We start from the raw sequence: 15,918 nt of genomic DNA, 5'->3' as shown, positions 1-15,918 counted from the left end.
CGGTTCTTTTTTTTTGCTCAGGCCTAATGGTAACCGTTCGGATATTTGAGGGTTTCCGTATAGTTCTGGTTTCGGGTATTTCAGTTCGAATCCGGTTAGGTTCTTCAGTTCCGGTTTTTTTTCAGGCCTAATTGAGACCTAGGGAACTGATCAACACTAAAGGGGCGACTGGTTTTCCCAATACCACCCGCAAACGCAGCTTTTTCGGTTGGTAGCGGTTGTCGGCGGTTTGCAACAATCACTCAAATCGCTCTAAACCGTTTCAAACCGCTCCGAATCTCATAAATTCAAAAGCTGGCTCCAGCTAGCGTTTGCGGTTGCGGGCGGTTGCGGGAGGGTAAACTTTTTTTTCTTTTTTAAAAAACAATATATATACAAAAGTAAAAATATTTAATAAAAAATTTAAAACTGAAATTATGAAAATATTAAAATATATCTATTATATTTTAATTAATATTATAAAATTTTATAATATAAACAATTTCAATAAATTTTTTAAAATTAAAATTGTAACTTTCTAAATATAAATTTTATATTTATTATAATTTTATGATTTTTGAATTTTTATTATTATATTAAATGTAAATATTATTAATTTATTATTTGAGTGTTACCGCATTTGGTAGTTAACCAATCTTAAGTCACCCGCAAACGCACCAATTTTTAACCGCAGTACTAGACTACTAGTCGTACAAATCTTTTAAAACCGCTAGAAACTGCAACTTTCCGCATCCACAAACTCTCACAACCGCAACCGCTGCATTTGAACCAGTCAGCCCGTAAGACTAACGTAAATTGTGATGTACGCCTCAGACCACTTTTATCTCAGCCCATGTTTAGCTCACCCGTTTATATCTAACCTATTCTTTAGTCCGATCCATTTTTGCTTTTAGTTAACTTTCAAAGTTTAAAACTTAATCCGTGATTAACCTAGAAAATAGCGGTTTGTTGCGATATGGGGTGCAGGAAAATCATATTTGCCGACGGATGTGAAAGAACAGGTCAAACCTTTTTCTACAGAATGAAAATAGTTACCTATGGCAACAAAAGATATATTCGTTCAATACATTTCAGGTAGGGAAGAAAATAGTTACCTAGGAGTAGTGGGCTTGTTTGTTTGGGCCTAGTTTGGCCAGTGTGCAAGACCAATAAACATTGTTATATGAGCCGAAAGCCTAACTTGCAACATTGTCTTAAATGTTTATGAAAAAACAAAAATTTGAGATATATATATAATTGACAAATTGTTATTGATATTACATAGGTATTAATGTATTATTGTTGAAATTGAAGTTTTATTTAAAACTCGTTACGAAAACGTGGGAATTTGTTGCTAATAATTTTAACAGAAAAGTATTGTTACGAATAATTGTTTGCGATGGTTACACTGTATAAATCAAATAGTTATCATGAGTTGTACTGTTGTAGCAAATACAAAGTTTCTAGGCAACATGGGGCTATGGAAAATTATGTTATTGTTGCTTGCTATTTGTAAATTAGTGATGAAACTGTTATAATCTGTTAAACAATACAAAAATGCAAAATGTCTGAAAAATTGTAAACAGGATCATCTTCATCTATATATAGTTCTATACAAAATAAATGCTGATTAAACTCTACCCATTCACAGGAAAAAAACATCTACTTAATCCACCTATTTGAATAAAAATATGCATCATAAATTAATTGGTATAGTTCTTATTCATTTCGTAGCACATAAATTCAAGCCGGTTGACCTGCTAATTCAGACCAATCTGCAGTCATGAAATGTCGGCAAAACTATAACCAAAAGTGAAGGTTGCAAAAAAATAAATAAAGCACACGTCGCAATATCCACTAGTTCTTTGTTTTGGATTTTAGCTAGATACATGATACAAAATCGAAAGTGGAGATTGCTTACACCCTTTCTTAATTAATCGATCGATACACCATTGTAATATCGAAGGTTTTTATTGAACTAAGAGTAAGAAGAAAACAAAGAGAGTTCACGGGTTCACTATATGCGTAGTGCATCCATCGAATTTATAATTGCTCCCAAGGGACCATCCAACTCTACATTGACACGCTATGCACCGTGACAAAAATCTATGATGACATAAATTGTAAGTTCTCTCGTTTTAGATTAGTTCTATATATTTTTTAATTACTTAATTAGTTTTTGGAGGTTTAAAAGTAATCGGGAGAATGATCGTACGTGAAAGCAATCTCTAGCCCTAGAATCTTCTGACCTCGAATTAGCATCGTATCTGTTACCTGTCTCATATATGTATACATATAACAATGAGATAATAATAATATTTGTTTATCTGAATAATATAAAACATTTGTAGCCAATCGTAAATGTATTATGAATTTCCCCTTGGGATTGCATGTGGTTTGAGACCATACGTGGTTTGGAATCTTTCCACTTTATTGAATTTAGTGGTGACTGCTCTGCCGAAAAGCCCAAACAATAAAAAAACACACCATTTAGTACTCCACTTCATTTCCTTCGAAGTTCCATGTGACGACCAAAAGGGATCTTATAAGTTACTCTATTATATTCTTTCACTAGATTCTTCATTCACGGGGAAGGATCGTTTTTGTGTACTGTTCAATCACTTAGATCTTATCTTTGATCATCATATGCGCAATTTTGAATATGTTCATAATTAAAGCCATCTCTTTTTAGCTTCAAAATACTGACATGATTAAACACTATATATTACTCCTTGGCGTAGTAACTTGTCATTTTGTTCACATGTAGCTTTCATAAGACTAATAAATCATTATTCCATAAACTTTCCATGGTTTATCGAATAAATCGCTGGATGAGTTCTGATCTTTAGGCTTATTCTCGATGTGTTTTATATTTTGATGTACTGATATTTTTGTATGTATATAATATGCATTGGTAATTTGGTATCTTTACAACTAAATGCATTTCATTTGTAAACAATGTATTAATGTACTTAATGCCTTTGCATGAAGACAATGGTAATAAGAGCATTTCCAATATAAAATTTTATTTTCTTTTCAAAATGGAGGAAAATTGAAAATAAAATAAAATTGCTTCAATTCTACTATATTTCTCATTTCATTATGGAATGATGAACAAACAAAAAACAGATTACTCTATTTATGGAGTAAATTTCATTATGGAGGAAGATATGAAATTAAGTTGAAATATTCCTTACTCCATATTCACTTTTACTTCATTTTAGAGGAAAAAATGAAGTAGGGATAGAAATACTTTAAAACTCAACATTTTATAAACTGATCGAGACGTCAGGCCTGCCCGACCACCGCTTGAGACAGAGTGTCTTCTAAGATATTTTAATGTCTGCGTGTCGCAAAATATATGGCTTAGTTTCTAATAAAACTTTCCAGTAAATTTGACATTTTGTAAAAAAAATGTTAGTAAATTTAATCAAATGCAAAGATTAATTTTATAGTGATATTTGACATAAAAAAGTTTAATAAAATGCAAAGATTTATTTTTAGTTTTGGAATTGCAAAGTTTTGTATGATTAGATTAAATGCTTCAGAGTGACAATAAAAATCCTTTAACTGATAGCATCCTTTATCATTGAGACTTTAAAAATATTTTAATTTTTTTTTGTATTGAGTGTTTTGAACAGTCGACACATGTATATTTAGGTATCTTATTCTACATTGTCTAGCGTGATTTTTTTCTTTTCTTTTGAAAGATACATGCACTAAGAGTAAAGGCCTTAGGCTTTTATCAAGGATTTGACATGATATATCCGACAACTGATTAATTATATTCTATTTGGTGAATCTAATATATGTGCATACGTGTATTTATATATATATTGCTAATGTGCAAAATTCTGATATCAAATTAAGGTTTTCAAGATTTACCATCATATAACTAGTAACCTATAACATTATAGTACTTTAGTAAACAGACTTTTATTTTATATAAAGTGGGTATATACAAATTTGTGTTTTTAGAATTGCTTATCTTAATTGCCAGAAATTTCCGTAAATTTTCAGAAATTAAATCTACCATGACTACTTTTTCTTGTATTAAATACAACCGGCATTTGATCAAAAAAATACGACTGGCTAAAAACATCTCGTATTACATTGTTTCTTTCTAATAATTGAAAAGATAAAATGCAATGGTAAACTAAATATAATTCATTAAAAAGGTCATCTAGCTAGGTTTGAGACTTCTCTTAAAATAAAAGAAAATATTTAAAATAATGATAATAATTGTTTACAAAACTTTGCTTTCCCTATCGGATAGTTTTCCTTTTTCTAGGACATTGAAAACAACAAACAATTTTAAGATCAGATCCACTCCTATTAACGATGTATTCGTAGAAGACGAACCAAATGAATATTTTTTTGTAGTACTGGCATACAAATTTGAACCCATAATATACTAAAATGAATGCATAACTTAAAAAATATTTTCTTTTATTAATTCATAGAATCATAATACAACCAATACAACAATAACACCCCCAATATAAGAGTAATGGAAAATAATGAAACAGTGAACTTCAAGAATCTTTACGGATCACCAAGAGAGAAACATAATTCGACCCCAATGAATCCCATAACATGAAGACTAGAATAAGAACACACAAAGATAAAAGCACACAATATTAAAAGTATATAAAATCACCTTGTCTGTCCAAAACAAGAAGATATATATACGTAAATGTGTTTAAATTATATATGATATAGTTGATTAGCACTGAAAGCCAGGAGGAACTTGTTTGCTGCAAACATTGAGGAGAAGACTTAGAGAGATTGGAAGGTTCAAGTTGATTCCAAGAACGTTGGCCTTAAGAGCGGTGCAGAGACAAACGGCTGCTTCAACATCAGCGAGTCCTTGGATGAGGCTGCAGCATGGTTCAACCGGTGGCTTGCCAAGGGTCAAGTCGAGGAGACCGTTGAGCACATTGGCGCAGACACCGAGCTGGAGTGTATCTTTAGGGCACTTTCCCATGCCAGAGCTAGGGCTTGGTTTAGGAGTTGGCTTTGGCTTTGGCTTGGGAGAGGGGCAACCTCCTCCGCAAGGGGTGCAGCTACCGCATGCGGAGATTGTTGTGAAGAAGAGGAGATTGAAAACTAAGAAAAGAGCTATGGAGCTTGAAGCCATGTTTTGTTTTGAAGACACTGTTCACTAGCTATGTTGTGGATGAATTGGGTGTGGAGAAATGAAGGGGATTGAGGTAGCTTTTATAATGGTTTCAAGAAAAGCCCAAGAACGACCATAAGATATACTGTGGGATGTGAAATCTTTTGAATGATTGATTACAATTATCAAATATCGTTAAGGGAAATTGCAATTAAAAATTATTTTTTGCCCTACAATCTGAACAGCTGTATGTATTTGTAATTTTGTTACAAATTGTTACAAGTTAATTTGTTTGAATTTCATGTCACAATATTCTAAGTTTTAAATATAGAAAAGCCAAACTCTTTAATCTAGTTTTTAAAATGAATTCTTTTGTACATGCTCTTTGTAATTAGAAAGTATATTTAAATGACATTTTCCTAATTACACTTAAACCAAATATTTGTTCTTCTTCATTTTTGTAATATCCATGAGATAGTGATGATAGTGAAGAGAAGGAGCTACGTGAAATATTAAGACAGTTCGTTTCCTTCCTGTCACGATTTCCGTGGATTTAGCATTATATTTTGTTGTAACGTTTACGTAGCTGGACAATACAGCCTTGTTAAAACCAGTGGCTGAGATAGGAATTCTTTTCACGGGGATGAATATTAATATAACTATATAATAAATTAAAAGAAGTGTAAAGATTAAAAATATAAGGGGGCTAGTTGTTCATAAATTAACCAATTTTCATTTCACCTTCACAAATTTTCAATCTAAACAACAAAAAAAAAAAATCACGGGGGTCAGCTGACCCCCTCCTCCTCATCAGGTTGAAGCTCGGTCCTAGACGCTAGCTAGTATGATGTAACGGTTCATCTTAGCATACAAATATTGACAAAACATCCTTACAATATTGAAAAACAACCCATCTGTAATCATAGTGTGTTAAAACACATTCGTAATAGTACATATACTAGTACAAAATTCCCATATTTTTTAATAAAACTTCTTTTTATCCAAAACCGTCAAGTTTAGATTTAATTGATAACTATGTTTCCCTTACTTCAGAAAAAAAAAAATGTTTCCCTTATTCCCATTATGTAAAAATTTCTGCCCTTCAATTCAATTATCCAAGTAGGGACTCTAACAATACGTTTATGAATATTATATTACAATGCATGGTGGCCATAGAACCATGTGATAGTGACAATGCTGGTTCTCTAGTGCCCTTCACAAACAAATGTATAAAACAAGATATGATCGATCATGAGTGTACAACGAGGCGATTTACCACACATATACCAACGACATCATCTTTTACAATCGTCTAGCTGTCGTTGAATGATTCACATTTTTTTATATATTGAGGTTTTTATATACAGAACTACAGATTACTTGATGTTAAAATCGATCATTTAAAACTGTTTTTTTCATATTTTTTAGTTTATTTATTTTTAACTGTACAAAGGCCTTATTTTTGCTTCTACCAAAGAGCATTTTAATTAATTAATGTAATTCTGAGGCTAATGCTGCTAACTTTTTTTACAAAAAAAAAAAGCGAAACCTTCGATTATAGAAAAAAATCACTAAATGCAACCCTAAATAATCATAAATCAAACATAATTCCATGCGCTTCTCACGCATTACAAGAATCAAAGATAAACAACCAGAGAATTAGTTACGACATGGTTGATCGGTGATGAAGAATCTTCTCTAAATAACATGATGGATCTTCATCATCGCAGTATCTCGAAACTTATGTAAATAGGATTTCGGAAAAATAAAAGAAAAATTAAAACCAGTGTTTCGAAAAGGTTAATATGAGTGTAAAGTACAAATTCTGAAACCGAGGAAAAGTATTTTGAAACATAATTCTAGGTCATATGAACGTCCTTTTGTAGCATCAAATATAAGTTCCTCATGTACTATAATTTTAAGAAATTGTAACTCAGTTGAAAGTATGCTTATTAGCTACGACTTACGAGAGAGTGGATTCACTTTATAAAGTATACTCCCTCCGTTTTTTAATATAAGTCGTTTTACAGCTATACACGTAGATTAAGAAAACCATTAATTTCTTATATTTTCTAGACAAAAACATCATTAATTATTTACCTAACCACAATTCAACCAATAGAAAAATAGAAGATATATTACCATTGGTCATACAACATTAATTATTAATAAATTTTACATTGAAAACCAAAACGACATATAATTTGGAACAAAAAAGTTTCTCTAAAACGACTTATACTCCCTCCGTTTTTTAATATAAGTCGTTTTAGAGAAACTTTTTTGTTCCAAATTATATGTCGTTTTGGTTTTCAATGTAAAATTTATTAATAATTAATGTTGTATGACCAATGGTAATATATCTTCTATTTTTCTATTGGTTGAATTGTGGTTAGGTAAATAATTAATGATGTTTTTGTCTAGAAAATATAAGAAATTAATGGTTTTCTTAATCTACGTGTATAGCTGTAAAACGACTTATATTAAAAAACGGAGGGAGTATTAAAAAACGGAGGGAGTACTTATTAGTTTTATTTGCTGCAGCTCAACGTACCACTTGCTTGTGAGTTATGAAGCTTGCCGGCTCTTGCGGCAAGCAAGGGAAGCACTCGCGCGCTTCCGGCCCTAATAATAATAACTAATTAACCGGCCCTCTTTTTGGTAAAGTACCCGTCAGTTCAGCTGGCTATTAGTTGTGTTATAAGCTGCCTCTGTTAGAGGGTTCAATACCAATTTTATTTTGTTTGCTTCCAGCCCTACAAATCTCAAGACCGGGTAGCTATCAGTTATACACTTATAATAGACGCTAATCGTTGAACAGAAAACAAATGTGAAGCTGAAGCATTTTTACTACCAAAAATATAATAAAACTACAAGTAGCTTTGGGGATGTGAATTTAATAATAGACATTTCTTCTTTTGTTTAAAAGTTCGCGGTAATTTTATCCCTTAATATATATAGCGTATATTTCATCGTAATGGTTTTCAACATATATATGAGACGATATTTTTTGGCCCTAAAACATTTAAAATTGAGAATTAAAAATCAAAATTAGACTGAAAATGCAAGTTGGCCTTCTGCCGCCACACATGATTTTAATTATTTTACATAAGAAACCAAATATTTCCAATTATTAGTTAAATTATCTTAATACTATTCACTTCACGGGATTGCATAAGAATCCTGAATGGCCCATTGGTTCGTTCCGGTGATCCAGACAGCCAATATATTGATATTAAATATGTAAAGTAATGGATCTGATAATATACAGTTATATCCGATATTTAATGTGAATTCTTTGGAAAGGAAAACAAATATGAAAATATCATAACTTTTTTAATTACTATGCTTAGATATATATGTCAAAGCACTGAGACCATCTCTAATGGTTTCCCTCATTTTTTTGATTTTTTCCTTAAAATGATGTAAACTTAAAATGAGGTTGTGATTTACTCCAATGGTTCTTCTCATTTTCTCCCTCAATTCTTATTATATTCATTTTTAACTTTTTATTTATTGCAAATAACACCTTTGAAATTTTACAATTTAACCAAACTTTAACTTATAAAAAACAAATATGAAAATATCATAACTTTTTTAATTACTATGCTTAGATATATATGTCAAAGCACTGAGACCATCTCTAATGGTTTCCCTCATTTTTTTGATTTTTTCCTTAAAATGATGTAAACTTAAAATGAGGTTGTGATTTACTCCAATGGTTCTTCTCATTTTCTCCCTCAATTCTTATTATATTCATTTTTAACTTTTTATTTATTGCAAATAACACCTTTGAAATTTTACAATTTAACCAAACTTTAACTTATAAAAAACAAATATTTATTACATTAATAAAGTTACATAACAACATACAAAGTAATAGTAGAATTTTACTTAAACAGTATTATTATTATATTTTTTCCACTTTGTATTAGTTATGTATCTCGATGGTATTGTTTTCTATTTTATTTTATTTTAATTATATATTATAATTTATAAAATTATAAGTTATATTTTAATAACTAATTATTAGTAATTATATTTTAAAAAGTTTAATCAGTATATACATATTGAATATAAAGTTATAAAAATTATGTTTAATGTTAATGTTTTGTTTATGCATAAAATAAAGATTGTCAAAACTAAAGGACTATTATGTAAATAAAAAAAACTTGACATCAAAATGAGGTTGTGAATAGTGTTCCCTCAAATTTGAGGGAATACTGTTCATATCCTCATTTTTTCCCTCAAAATGAAGTACCATTGGAGATGGATTTTCCTCATTTTTTGATGTTTTCCCTCATTTTGATGCACTATTGGAGATGCTCTGACTATATTAAAAATTGATGGAGCCTACAGACAAGTTATAATACATAGGTTCTTAAGACCATGATTAACCCGAAATTTTTAGCGTGGGATTCTAGCAGAAGTTAAAAAACTGTTTCTTAACTTTTAACTAAAAAAACAAAGAATCGGTTCTTAAAGTCCTTATTTAAGAACCAGTTATTCACTTTTATAGTTAAAAGTTTAAAAATAGTTTTTGATTTCCACTAAAAACTTCATCCTAAGAACTCCGGGTTAATCATGCTCTAAGATTAATTCTATCAGCATTTCCTAATTAATTGAAAAGTTCAGCTCTATAATTAGTCTTATAAGTACGTAGTATCAACTTGGTAATTCATAATAGTACCTCCATACTATTTGTTTCACACATGCGAGTCTTGTGGCTAGCTCACACTTCGGAGTTCTCATACTTGCTTCTCTAATCTATAAGCCTAACTTTCGGTCACACTTAAGGAGTGTATTCAAGTGAGAGTTTTAGTGATTTGTATTAAAATGACAAATATACTGTTATTCAAACATAAATTTTAAAAATTCATTTAAAATCAACTGTTATTGAACTTAACGTTTTTTAGAGTACTTTAAAATCTATTGTTATTGAAAATATTTTAAATTGTGGAGTTTTAAAGCTTTCATGTGATTTTAGGATGTTTGGTTGGAGTTTCTTAGTTAAAAAAAAAAAACTAAAACCCAAATCTCATGGTTTTAGGTTATATTTTAGAGTGGTTTAACAAAAATCACCTAAATCTCTGCAATTTATTAAAATCATCTAAAACTCCATTAGAAGTCAAATCACCTCAAATGTTATATTGAATACCCTCCCTCATGGTTTTAGGTTATATTTTAGAGTGGTTTAACAAAAATCACTTAAATCTCAGCAATTTATTAAAATCATCTAAAACTCCATTAGAAGTCAAATCACCTCAAATGTTATATTGAATACACCCTCCCCCTCACCCCCTCCCCCTAGTCCCAAAGCTATAATCGCACGTTAATCAACGTTGATTAGGGCTTATCAACTTGGAGATCAGTGGAACCCCACCGATACAGCATTATAGAGTTTATAGATATAGGCATATAGCTTTATTTTCAGCGTATTATATAGCTACGAAAGCAGAATTATATATACACCTTTTACACGCTCCTTCGGGGCATTCGATAAAAAAAACATATACCTTTTACATTATAAATTAAATTAGATTTTCACCCGCACTTTAATTAAAAAATATAATAGCGCGGGATTTGTTCTCTTTTAAAATTTCTACACAATTTTTTAATTATAAGATTATGTGTTTTTATATAAGATAATCTGATACGTTTAAAATTTTGTTGATTGTTTACGTTTGAAAAACAATAAGAGATGTTAGATATGCTATAAAAAGTTGTATTTTTATATTTATAGAAATTCACTTTAGAAAATAATATGTTATTTTTTAATTTTATTCTAAAGTATTATCTTTACAAATATAATACTAAAGACATTTATCATTGCATATTTAAATTTATTCTTTCCGCATTGTAATTTTCAATGAATTTTTAATATATTTTAATTATTTAGATGCATATATTTGTTCCAACCATAGAAAAAAATGCAACTATAAAAGGTTGGGTTAGTTATTTGGCAAGTTATTACATGTACTATATCGGTTACAAAAAAAATTTAAGGGCACGAGAGGCATCAATTGAATTCGTTTTTTTTTCGGTGTATACTTAAACCACGCTCCGAGTGCCAGTCTCCTAGTGGTGAGATGGTAAAGGGAAATGTCCGATTCTGGCCAAGAGATGTCTTTGCTCCGTCCCCCTTCTTGTTGGTTGGTGAGTTTAGCCTTGTCAGTGCTCTCTGAAACCAGATCAATGCAGTATTTGTGGTGCGGAGGAAGAGTCAATTAACAATCAATTAACCATGTTCTATTTGAATACTCCCCCAGCTTTGCAGACTAGGGCTTTACCAAAAATTTATTTTCCTCCGTCTTTACTAATAAGGATTATCTCTTTTGGAGATTGCCAGAAGAGTATGACTTTAGTAACTTTTCATGGAAATTGTGGTACATTTGAAAAAATAGAAACAATTAGGTTTTCAATAAAAAAGATGGAAATCCGCAGGAAATTCTGAGAATCGCTGAAGTAGAGGGTGAGATATGGGCAGAGGCTCAGCTCACAATTCCAGTAAGGCAACATATGGTTCCACAGACCTTCGACTGGCAATCATCGAGGCATTCGAGAGTCTGTTTTATAGATGGTGGATTGAAAGAAACTGATAAATTCTCGGGACAGGGTTAGTTCTGTAGAGACAAGGTTACATAAGAGAAGATGATGGGGCCGATGAATTTCTAAAGAAGCTTATCAGCTTTACATGCAGAATGTGAAGTTTTGATATGAGCTATGGAGTGCATGAAGACCCTTGATTATCCAGACATAGTTTTTGCAATAGACTTTTCTCAATTGGTGAAGATGGCATCTTCACCTGACGAATGACCAGCTTTTGCTACACACTTGGAGGAGTTTCAATACAATAAGACTTTTTTTCCTACCTTCAAGATTTGACATATACCAAGAGCAACTAATCTAGTGGTCGACAAGCTTGCACGAGGTGCTTGGAGTTCCCTTTCAGTTGTGTTTTATGTTGATTCTATTCCACCGGTTTGGTTATCTAAACTGGTAAGAAATATTTCATAGTTTAGCTTTTATTGTTGTAAAAAAAAGTTGGATTAGTGAGAGATTCATTTATAATTATCGTTAGAATTTTAAAATTTTATAGTTTTGGCAAACTAATTCTAACATTTTTATAAAAATCAAGTGTTATTGGTTTGATGATTCTTTAATGACATATATAATCTATTGTTATTCAAAATTTTTTTTTTTTAATGATTTTATAATTCTATCAAAATTTAGTGTTATTAGAACTTGAATTCTTAACATTTTAACTTATAAAACAAAACTTTCAAAATATTGCATTTACACGCAAGATTTTCAAAATCTTGTAGTGAAATAGTTTCATAGACTTTTTAAATAGGAAAATTCATTAGAACTTTTTATAAATTTAACAAATCTATTGATTCTTAAAATCAATTAACTCTACCTAAATTCATCTCCCACTAACACCTCGTACAAAAAGAGACATCACTTAATTTGTATAAGAAAATAAGTGATATTAGTTTAAATAATTTATTACCCAAAAATTAAGTATATGTAACTATATAAATACCAAATTATTCAATAAAACTGCTAAAAACTTACAATAAACTAATATTTTACCGAAAATAAATGCTAACAGGTAATTAACATTTATGGTTTTATTTTGATTTGTAAAGAAAATTATTTGGCATTAAAAATAAATATATTTGTTACCATATATATAGTGATATCTCTTTTTTTCTCACCCACAAACTCAAATTCCTTTATCACATCAAAAACATCTTTTTCATCCGTATGCAATTATAATATAGGTGTTAGATGGGTCTTGTGATTGGTCAAAAAAGAATTTTTTTTCTCCAATTGGCAGATTAAATAGTTGTCAGAAATGTTGGAAAAAAATAGTTGTCAGAAATATTTATGATATTTTTTAAAAAGAAATTGTATAATCTTGTAAATAACTGCAAAAACTAAAAACATAATTCTACCACGGATTCTGATTTTTTTTTTGAGCAACCAGATATCTATTCTATTAAAAGAGGATCATGTCCAATTGATAAATATTTGGTCCATCATTTAATAATCTATATACGTATGTTTTAATAATATTTTTATTTTATCTCCTCAAAGAACGGATCCACTTCGCTATAACGTTTTTACATATGGCAATGGTTATGAATGTTTTTAACAAGGCAACGGTTATGCTTTAAAAAATCACTCCTTTTGGTTTTATGCAAATTTGTATGATTATTTACTCTTATCATTCTATTTGTCAAAAACACTATTCAAACGTTATCTAAATCAACTATATATGAAATCAAATCATGAAAATTTAATGAAAACATGTAACTTTATCTATTTAATTACTACTTGATTACTACACAAAATTGTAACTATACTTTGTTATTTAAAAAAAAATCACTGTTTAGGAATAAAGTATAAAATTAATGTGTAAAACGGATATGACACAATTGTATAGTTATGCAACATCACAAATTCAATAAAATTATCAAAACCTCTTACTAATAATTTTTAATAAAATATTATACCCAAACATATAAATTATTTTTCTTAACATATAAGAAAAAAATACATAAAATGTTACATATTTACAGAAAAAACAAAAAAAATACAAACCTAAATTACATACGCGCTCGAAGAGCGAATCAAAATCTACGATAGACAAATATGATTACAAAAAAATGAGTGTATGTCAGGTCATGCACAAGGATTAATAAAATATTTAATTTTATACATTTTCAAAATAAAAACATCATTACCCATACCTAACCATATTGTGACCAATAGGAAAATAAACATGAGAATCTTCTTGATAAATTTTGCATTGAAATCATAAAACAACACTTATTTTGAAACGAAAATTTTATTCTACAACGACAATTAAACTGAAACGGAGGGAGTATTATTTTATAAAATAGATTTTGATTAAATTTATACAAAAATATGGTTAAAAAAATTACAAATATGAGAATTAAATTTCTAAAAGAAAAAAATAAAACAAGAAATATACCCGCCCTTTAAGGACGGGTCAGAATCTAGTACAACAGTTTAAAACTGAGCCCAAATAGAAAGTTTCTAAGACAAAACAAGACATAGAGAATGAGTCAGCAGGTCCACTAGAAGCCCTAGGAATAAAAGAAACACGACAAAAGGAAAAAGAATTGATAGACGCTTCAACATCCGAAATTGTATATATTGGAGACTTAACATTATTGCAACTCGGTATAAAAATAGGAAATGTGAACCCGTGACCCGACCCATCTGCATAGTACCATTAAAAAGTAAAAGATAATTAAACTGTACGTACGTGCATGGCTAGAATTTGACCCATTATAATAATCTATAATATTCTTCGACAAAATAAAATAAGCTAACTTCGGAAAACCTACAATGTTGATTATGCAAGTTTTTTTTGGCTAAAATTTGGTTCATTATGCAGGTTGCAAAATTCAACTATTTAATATTTGCGTATTCATAATGAATATAAATCCAAGATCTACAGACTAGCTATAGCCTATATATATATAACTCTAAAACTTTTTTTCTTTTTTTCAACTTAAACAAGAAAATCTTTGCAACACAGAACCAAAACTATCCGACCAAAAAAGAAGAATTAAACAAGCATTGTATCTCCTTACGCATCAGCAACATGTAACTGTAAACCTTATCACTTGTTATTTTTTTTTTTAAATGGCCATCACCTTCTACGAGTAGAATAGAACATATAAAATGGTATAAAATTAAAATTTGAAATAACTACAACAAAATTAGAATAGTACATATAAAATGGTATAGTACATATTAATTGAAATAGAATGATTATTAGAAAATAGATTTTGTTTATTTGTGGACAGATAAAAATTAGTAAATCATATGTATCCAATAGAATATTAGACAAGATGAAACAAAATTATAACTTATGCATGTGAACATACTCTAACCCCACCCCCTTTAATTACTAAACCCTAAATCCTAATCAATAAACCCTAAATCCTAATCAATAAACCCTAAACCTAAATATAAAATATAATATATATACTTACAATATTTTAAATAAAATTAAAATTTGAAATATTTAGAACATATCTAATGGTATAATACATATTAATTCAAATATAACTATTTATTAGAAAATATATTTTATTTATTTGTAGACATTTAAGGTGATGATTGTTTCAGTAGTTTTTAGTTTTAGGTGATGATTGTTTGGGGTAGGTTTTAGTTTTTGTTTTTGGTTTTTAGATTTTGGTTTTAGTTTTTGGTTTTTGGTTTTTGGTTTTTAGCTTTTTCTTTTTGATTTTCAGCTTTTTATTTTGGTTTTTGGTTTTTAGATTTAGATTTTAGTTTTTGGTTTTGCTGTAATTTTTAAGTTTTTCAAAAAAGCAAGTAATACATTATTTTAAAATAATACAACAAAAATAAAAATTAAACATTTAGAAGTTACTATTAAAATTGATCAAAACATATTATGTTTTTATAATTTTAGTTATTTTTAATTTGACTAGTAATTATTAAAATTATTCTATTATTTTATATATAGAAATTAATAACTAAGATTTAAAATTAATTAATATTATTTATAAACTATATAAATTTATTTTACAGATATTAAACACAAATAAATTATATCACATTATTGTTTAAATTATAGCTAATGTACCAAAAAATTGTATGATTATTTATATTTATGAAAATATTATTTATTAATTATTAATTAATTAAATATTGTAGTTTCTACCCAAAAAAAATCAAAATTCGTTTTTCCTTTTAAAAGCTCACAAAAGTTGGTTTTTGTTTTTTCTTTACAAATTGGTTAAACTTTTCAAAAA

General features: G+C 29.1%; 1 protein-coding gene across 1 annotated transcript; it reads right to left on the bottom strand.

The window, feature by feature from the left end:
* Nucleotides 1–4,407: 4,407 nt before the first annotated feature.
* Nucleotides 4,408–5,201, bottom strand: LOC103872028 (14 kDa proline-rich protein DC2.15). The gene has a single exon (XM_009150365.1). It carries the CDS (start codon nt 5,117–5,119, stop codon nt 4,706–4,708), a length of 414 nt encoding a protein of 137 aa, XP_009148613.1. The 5' UTR covers nt 5,120–5,201; the 3' UTR covers nt 4,408–4,705.
* Between the last annotated feature and the right edge of the window lie 10,717 nt (nt 5,202–15,918).

The sequence above is a fragment of the Brassica rapa genome, chromosome A06 (assembly GCF_000309985.2).
Source record: "Brassica rapa cultivar Chiifu-401-42 chromosome A06, CAAS_Brap_v3.01, whole genome shotgun sequence".
Classification (NCBI taxonomy): Eukaryota; Viridiplantae; Streptophyta; class Magnoliopsida; order Brassicales; family Brassicaceae; genus Brassica; species Brassica rapa.
This window is presented reverse-complemented; position numbering and strand designations above follow the sequence as displayed.

Bases quoted from the DNA above. Each gene is read 5' to 3' on its own strand.
- LOC103872028 (XM_009150365.1), bottom strand. From the start codon at position 5,119: ATGGCTTCAAGCTCCATAGCTCTTTTCTTAGTTTTCAATCTCCTCTTC.